This window comes from Charadrius vociferus, unplaced genomic scaffold, assembly GCF_000708025.1.
Source record: "Charadrius vociferus isolate BGI_N301 unplaced genomic scaffold, ASM70802v2 scaffold209, whole genome shotgun sequence".
Taxonomy (NCBI): Eukaryota; Metazoa; Chordata; class Aves; order Charadriiformes; family Charadriidae; genus Charadrius; species Charadrius vociferus.
In genome coordinates this window covers 303,341-311,463 of record NW_009660387.1, presented here as the reverse complement: position 1 = coordinate 311,463, position 8,123 = coordinate 303,341, and the positions used below count along the sequence as shown (strand labels likewise).

Sequence of the window (8,123 nt, the reverse complement as noted above, 5' to 3'; positions counted from 1 at the left end):
AACAGGTCAAATAGGCATTTATCAAACCATCTGGCATCTTTCTTCCCTGGGGAAAAACTGTGGTCGAGCTACGGATAGCTGAGGAGCTATCACAACAGGGAAGGTTCAGTTTTTCACTGTACTCAGCTTTCCTCAAGACATCGCTGGTGCTAATTAGAAAGCAGTAGCTCGCTTTGGACAGCGTGCTGAAGACCAAAGCAGGCTGCCCCAAGACATGTGGCTTGAAGCCACTGGAGATGCCGCCTTTTTGCTGGCAAAATGTGCAGGCAAAAAAGCAGCTTTCCCATCTCACGTGGCAGCTGCTGCAGCAGGTCAGGAACGCGCAGTCGTCTTGTGTGTGAGCTGATGTCGGCTTTCGACCGAGCTCTTTAACCTATGGGCTGTGGGACCCTCCCTGGGGTTGTTCAGAGATGCGCTGGGGTGACAGCACTGCTCAAGACCAACGGCATTAACTCTCGCTCATGGCTGGCCTGACCCGGACGATGTAAACAGACCCAACCCAAGGCACCTTTGCTGAAGCATTGAGCCCTTTCTGAAAAAGTTTATTTATTTCCCCAGTTCTCTCAGACAATCACAGATGTAAGAGGGCACAGGGGCTGCTAAGAAAAGGTCTTCGTGCATTGAATTTTTACATTACCCACCATTTTTCTGTCATTCAATGCCTGAAGTCCATCTTCAGCTGGCCTGTCCTTTGCTTATGTTTCTGGGTACCCACTAACATGTCACTGTGGGAAGGAGCAGAGGCAAGGACAGCCACCCTCTGTTGTTTTTAGCCAACACGTTGTCCATACTGAACGGACAAACCTTAGCAAAGCGTGACCCAGGGCAGCTCACCCTCAGCTGCTGCTGCGCCAGCACCTGCGGGGACAGAGCCAGGGCAGGGGTGGAGGTCACATTCATGTTGAATTGCTCATGAAAAGGCAGGGATTGGGGGTGGGGAAAAAGGTTTAGGAAAATGTTTGAAAGGGTTTTTTTAATTAATTTCCATTTTTATTCCTATTTGATGACATTTTAGCAGCAATAAAGGATTATATATGTTGTATCATTTTATATGAGCATGCACACCATAGTATGATAAGCCATGTATAATGAATTAATATAGTTAAAATATCACAGAAATGTATTTCTATATAGTCACTTACTTTATAAAGCATTGCTACTTAACATAAATGTAAGCACAGTCATGTTCTAAGACAGCGTCTATTCTTTATGCTGCAATAAATAGCTCGCCATTTGCTCTACACCATAAAAAGGACATTCACGTGTACCCATTCGAGAAGCCTACAAAAAAACCCACCAGAGTAATTCAAGGATCTCAAGAAAAATATTTCTTTTGAACAGTTAATTTATTTTTGAGAGCATAATATCAAATTATTTTATTAATGTCCTTTGATAGAGAAAACAGAATTCTTTCTGGTCACAGTAGCAGCTTTCACTGAAGACTTCAAAGACAAAACATGTAAGACGCCATATAAAAAGAAAATGATAGCATAGTTGGTTAGTACAGCATATGACACGGTATGTGGTACACATTAGCAGTGGAAATGCAAAATAGTTAGTAGGGCCTGGCTGCATTTGTCACCACCATGTTCTGCCCATGCTGTCATGCCATGAAATAATCTACAAATAAAAGCAATATATTCCTTGAAATAATATATTGATTGAAAAATAAAAACACATTTGAAATGGATGTCAATAAGTAAGCTCTTACATTGAAATAGCCTTTCCTCCAAGAAGAATATTTTGACAAACATGGGTCCGTCTTGGGTTCTCCTGCACCTGTGCAGCAGGGGGAGAAAGGACCAAAATCCTGTCTGTAATCTTGGCCAAAACACTGTGCCTGTCCCAGGCCCACCTGCGGCAGGTGCCCTCCCCAGATGCTGTTCTCCCATTCACGAGGGTTAGTGCTGCATCCCTGGACACTGCCCAGGACAGCCCTACTTCCCCCGCACACACTGGTGGAAATCAGGAATAGCAGCCTTCAGCAGCACCCGCTGTGAGTGTGGGTGTCTGTCAGGATATGAAGAGGGTGTCTGGTTTTGCTGCCTCATCTTGATCTCATAAAGTCGATGTTTGGGTCAACTGTAGTCGACCCAACGGAATATACAGTGCCGCACCACCATCCATACAGAACACTCTTCTCTCCCCTCCCAGCAGGGGACATGGCATGCCTCTAAGCGAAACTCAATCCTACTGCCATTTTTTCATTGTTCCTCTTCCACACAGGTCTGCAAGTGTCCAAGAGGCTCTGAGATCCCACAGGGCAGGTTTCTCACACAGAGTGGGACCCGGCCTTCAACCAGATCCCACCAGCTCCCAGGGGAATATGGATTAAGATCCAAGCAACCCAACCCAGGAGAGTTTGGAGCCAGATATGCCTCCGAGGCCCACAATATGAACTTTTCCCTAATGACTAAGTAGATACAGGGACTAAACGCTTAAGCAGGACCCATGCTCCAGGCAGCCCTTGGACTATTTGAACTGCAAAACGATCACTGTAAAAAGTGCTGGGAGGTAAAAAGAGGAGACAGCCTCAATACTGTCTTCCCCCACCCCAGAAGAAACCCCATCAGTCAGTCCATCCAGCTGCGTGGTGTTACTGTAGACTTCGGTGGTGTTTGCCACCTCTTCAGGAAGGCCCATCTGGAGCAAGAGTTTGGAGATAAGGCTGTTGAACTTGCTTTCTGTGGTAGACCAAGGCTCTTCACTTGGGGTCGGGCCTTCGGATGTGATATTCAGCTCCACTGGGTCAAGACAGTAACCTTCTGGTGATCTCTCGTAGAGCACATCCATCAGGTCAATCCCAGCTACTGAGGAGGGGGAGGCACAGGGAATATCCCTGACAAGCCTGTAATTCTCCATCCACTCCTTCAGCCACTCAATGCGGCAGTCACACTCCCAGGGGTTGCGGAAGAGGTACAGCCGCCCCAGGAAGTACACTGGCTGGAAGACAGAAAAGGGCAGCGTTGTCAGGTTGTTGCTGTTCAAATGCAACGCAACCAGGCTGGTGAGGTTTTCAAAAGCCCCTTCCTCAATGTAGTTGATCCTGTTGCGGTCCAGGTAGAGGACCTCCAGCTCCCCCAGGTCCCTGAACCAGGTGTTGGAAACATTCCTGAGGAAATTCCCCCCCAGGTTGAGCATCTTCAGGCACCTCAGACCATCAAAGGAGTTTTCTGGAAGCTCACTGATCAAATTGTCGTTCAAGTACAGGTACTCCATCTTCTGGCAGCCCTGAAAAGCTCTCTCGTGAACGACATTTATCCTGTTGTCCTGCAGATTCAGGTATCTCAGCTTGCCCAGGCCCTGCAGGGAGTTATAGGCTACTGCTTCAATCCTGTTTTTCTCCAGGTAAACATGGGTCAGGTTCTCCATGCCCCTGATGGCACCTGGGATCCTCCGGAAGTTGTTCTGGAAGCAGAATAGCTCCTGCAGAGCAGGCAGCTCAATGAAGATCCTGTCTGGGATGTTGAAAAGATTGCAGTCTGCCAGGTCCAGCTTGACAAGTCGTCTGAGGGCAGTGAAAGTCCGTGTGTGGAGATAGCGAATGTACTCATTGTGGGCCATCTTCAGCTCAGTCAAGCTGGGCAGTCCCTTGAAAGCCCCTGGGGTGATGAAGGAGATATTGTTGTGGTTGAGTGACAGGGATTTGAGGGAAGGCAAGGTCCCAAAGGCCCTCTCAGAGAGGAACTTGATACTGTTTTTGTCCAGGTTGATAGAGGAGGCTTCACAAGGGAACTCGCTAGGGATCTGCCCCAGACCAGCACGATCACAGAGGACAGAGCAGCTCCGCTCCTGAGTGCACACGCAGTTGGCAGGGCAGGACCGCACGCAGGCCCACACCGCATGGACATGGGGGACCCAAAGGATCACTGTCAGAGAGGAACGTGCCGTCCCCACAGAGGCATGGGAGGAGAGAATCAGGATGCACCGTTAGCAAACATATTAGTCATGACAGGAAAAAGAAATTATGCTGTCTTTTCCTCCCTTCTAGCCAGGCTAATTGCCACTCGCTACTTGTACCCCAGTGCTGACCAAGGAGCTCTAGTGAAAGACTCCTAAAAACCTTCTGCTGGGGTTTTTAAACCCTCTGAGAAAGGGGGTGTGTGTATATATATAACGTCATCTAGAACGTCATCTCTGATTAATTTCTGTCCCCAAGACAAGGAATCACCTAGACTGAAGCATTTCTCAGTGTCTCTGTGATTGGTCTCTTTGCAAGCTAACGGGGACATGGCTTGGCCAGGAGGCAGGCAGAGATATGCTTTGAAGGCCAGCAGCTGTGGAGGGGTTGCAGTATTTCTGTGTGGGGAAGAGGGAAGGGCAGCGTATCCTAGTCCAGCAGCAGGCAGGGGACATCAGTTATTTCCCTGGGGCACATCAAATTAATGTTCTTTGCTTCTTTCTTTTCTTTGTTCGTTCAGCCTAACGTTTCTCCACCAGAGCCATGAGCCGGGGCAGCACTGCAAGTGGAACTATCAGCTGCTAAGGATGCAGTGTTTAAAAACACATTCCCATCGTGTTTTGGTAGACGACACAAGGAAAAACAAATTAAGGGATATTGGCCAGCTGCTTTCTTCACGATCTCACCATAGATAAGATACTCTGCACCTCCAGCACAGTTTTTACCGTTTTGCCAAAATTCTCAAGACAGTTGCAATAATGTCTTATTCTTGATGGGAGCAGCTGCTTTCTTTGTCCTTTTATCAGGCTGACGTGGGAGGTGTGTGGCTATTGTGGTTTCTTTTCAAGTTAGGCCCACACAGGTGGACGTACAAAGAGGAAAAGAAGGTAAAAGCTCTTGGGGACAAATCGGAGAAGACCAAAAGGAACAGGAGACATCAGTCTCTATGGACAGGCATTTTTGTGGGGAAAAAGCATCCAGTCATCCAGATGCCTGAGAAATAAACTCATTAGAGAGGAAGAACTGAAGGAAGAGCTCATTTTGTAACTGGTCTCAAAGGCACATCCTATTGGCCACTCAGCAAAATGAGAAGCCACACCAGCGAACTCTCCATGTAGTCACCAGCAGGAAACAGTGGTATTGCTACTGACTGTTTTTTTTGCTGCCATTTATTGGCTCCCACACAAGCACCAGCCTTTTCTATTTCTTTCAACAAGACATAAGATACCATCTTTACCAACAGCACCTTTATTACAGCACTGCTGGGATCACGTCACCGCTGCTGCGTGCCTGGTAGCCCCAAGGGCTGAGGCACAGGGAACAGGCGTTCCCCCACACTCCTGCTGACTCTCTGGGGAGGGAAGGTCCCAGCAGCCAGGCTGCCTCTCCCCACTTATTTACAGCACAGCGATTGTCCACTACACCTGTATTCCCAATGAACATTTTTATTAAGACAGACTTGTGAGGTGACATGCCAGGAAGCGTCAGCTTCAACAAGTGTCAAGCTTTTATTTTTGCAGCCCCTAAGGCTTTAATGTACAGACCAAACTACAGTTTGAACTGCAACTGTTCTGCCCTTTCTCCATCCTTTTTAAAGGCAACATGCATGGTACTGTATGTATGAGTTAATGCTGCCCATGGCTTCTTCAAGCAGCAGACTTGCAAAGCCAGTTGCTGTGCAGGTCCCCATTGACAGGCCATCAACCCAGAAGCTGCTCAGCCTGGTTCTGTTTGAACCAACCTGGCAGAAGAGGGATTTAGATATGCGGAAGAAGCATCCCCAAAGGACTTTAGCTATGATCTCTTTATAGAAATTCAGGTCCCATCAAGTCTGGCCGCGCTACTGTGACTGGAGAATTAGCAAAACAGCATCATTTCAAAGATAAATGATAGTGAAGGAGGAAAGTATTTAAGACAGGTGGTCATTTTGTTTGTTTGTATGCTCTTCTCCTTTTTCCTGAGCCCTTATCTAACGACCAGGGCTGAAGAAAAGTCCCCTTCAGTCAGGGCCCTGGGTAGACAACGGGTGAGGAGCCTAAGACAAGATGGGAGACAGCACACCGGCCTCAGATTGCTCTTTCTTCACACAGGCTGCCCAGGGGCTGCCTCATTTGCTACCCTTTGCACCAGTTCACGCTGTTGCTTGAGAACAGGGGCATATGCTGTTTTTGTTAGGCAGTTACATAAACTGAGGGCCAGACAGATTAAGGATTTGCCTGTTCCCAAATGTCTGACCGCAGGTGGCTGTCTGGAAACGATGGATGCAAGTGTTGCTGCTGGAATGAGAGCCTTGCATGGGCTCAGGGTGACATCCAGAGGGGCATATGTGCATAGGCTGTCCTATATGTGAGACTGTCCCAAGCAAGTTCAATGTTTAGCTACAGTCACCCCAAGCTCCGTCACATCTCTGGCCTTCAGAGCAGACCTCCCCCAGCAGCTGCGTATGCTGTGTGCAGCGTAGGAACGAGCACACTGCTAATCAAATCCCATCCTTGCCCTCCCTTGCTTGTTCTCTAATCACTTGATAAAGGAAATGTCTGTAGTCAAGCCGTAGCCAGCCTGTTCTCCTTATACCCAAGGGGTTTTTAGTGCCAAGTCAGGGTCTTTTGCTGGTGGCACTTCACAGCACACTTCTAAGATCTCTATTTACAAGTGTCTCTCTCTGCATTGTGCAGTACACGGAAAACAAACACTTGAGGACCATCCAACTAGAAAATAAACCCCTGCCAACAGGAGCTCAGAGGAGCCCCTCAGCACCAGAGTCTTCGTGGCAATTGTCCCTCTTTCTCTTGCAAAGGAATCCCACCAAATCCTCAGGAGAGCCACTGTTTGGAGCACAGGAGCTCAGCTCTCCACTGTTGGCCAGATCTCCCCTGACCAACATAGCATGAAACATCCCCACCTCTCCTTCCTTACTCCTTCCCCTTCCCCAAAAAGGATGTTCTTTGGTTTTTACACCACGGCAGCAGGCAGGGCAGCAGCTGGAAGATGCCTCCAACTCATTGACACAGAGGGTGCTCAAATGAGTGTTTAAGAAAAAGGGTGAAATACAGCAATAAGGTCAAAAATATTTGTGAGATTAAGGAATAAACAAAATTCCGCCCGGGGATGATGCCTTTTGCTCTTTTAAATACTACAGTAATTCAGTATTTGAAAGCAAGAGTGAGAGACCGAAAAAATGTTTGCAGAGTTTTCAGAAGGGTAAAGAGACAATGATTGCAATAATTGAGTATTTCACCTACACCTTTCCAAACGACCTGTCTAATCCACTACTGAGTAATGCAGAATAAGAGTATACTCACCATTTAAAATGATGGCAAACATTACCTTGATTATTCACTAGTGGCATTTCAGGTCTGGTAAACGAACTTGAGGGATCTAAAAGCACACAGGAAGAGCAGAGACAGGTTTCATCCTCTGTCATTTCCCTGCATCACTTTCCCACAATAAGGTCTATGTTTAGAAAGGAAGAGCAAGGAAAAAGCTCCTTTCCACACGTTTTCAAACTGAAGAAGTCCCCAGCACCTTCCTGGCGAGTATCTTTCTTCCACCACTGACCTTCTCGGGGAATCCTGCAGCTTTGTGCTACACCTTTTCACGAGCTCATCCGCATTCTTCCCAACGGCCATGCCAAGGGCAGGTTCCTGTCATCTGGGGTGGGAAAAGATCACCAACAGTAAGAAACTGTCCATGTTCCCAGGAAATAGGTGCTGGCACAGGTGAGCGTAACCAGCCAAACAGCCAAAACTAAAATTCCCAACAGAAATCATCTCAGATACACTGCTTACCTAGCCGGGCAGTGGCTGTGTCCTCCCTCCTGCTCATGAGGCTGCCATTAGCCATACGAGTCAGTCTCTGAAAAGTTGGCATTTTTTTTCTCGCAAGCTATCATTTAATGGCAGGAAAATCCTCTGTATCAGAGGAGGATTAGTGGAGATGGGAGAATGTGTCTGTCCTCTAAAGCTCCCAAAGCAAAACACGGATTGCAGACAAGCCAAACTGATGCTTTCTCCCCGCTGCCAACCTACTCTCCCCCCACCATTAAAAAAAAAAAAAAAAAAGAAGAAGAAAGATACAGTCCAGAATTGGACCGCTGCCATTCAAACAGCATTGCTGAAAGTCATTACTCCACTCCCCATTATATAATGGCAGAGGAGGTGGGAGAGGAGCGTCCAGCCTAAATGTGATTATATTCAGGGGCAAGCACAGGCTTATGGTTTCC

General features: G+C 47.5%; 1 protein-coding gene across 1 annotated transcript; it reads right to left on the bottom strand.

The window, feature by feature from the left end:
- Positions 1-2,472: 2,472 nt before the first annotated feature.
- Positions 2,473-7,225, bottom strand: NYX (nyctalopin). The gene is made up of 2 exons (XM_009893291.1): positions 7,204-7,225; positions 2,473-3,869 (listed from the first exon to the last, which is right to left on the bottom strand). The coding sequence occupies exons 1-2, from the start codon at positions 7,223-7,225 to the stop codon at positions 2,473-2,475; spliced, it is 1,419 nt and encodes a 472-aa protein (XP_009891593.1).
- Between the last annotated feature and the right edge of the window lie 898 nt (positions 7,226-8,123).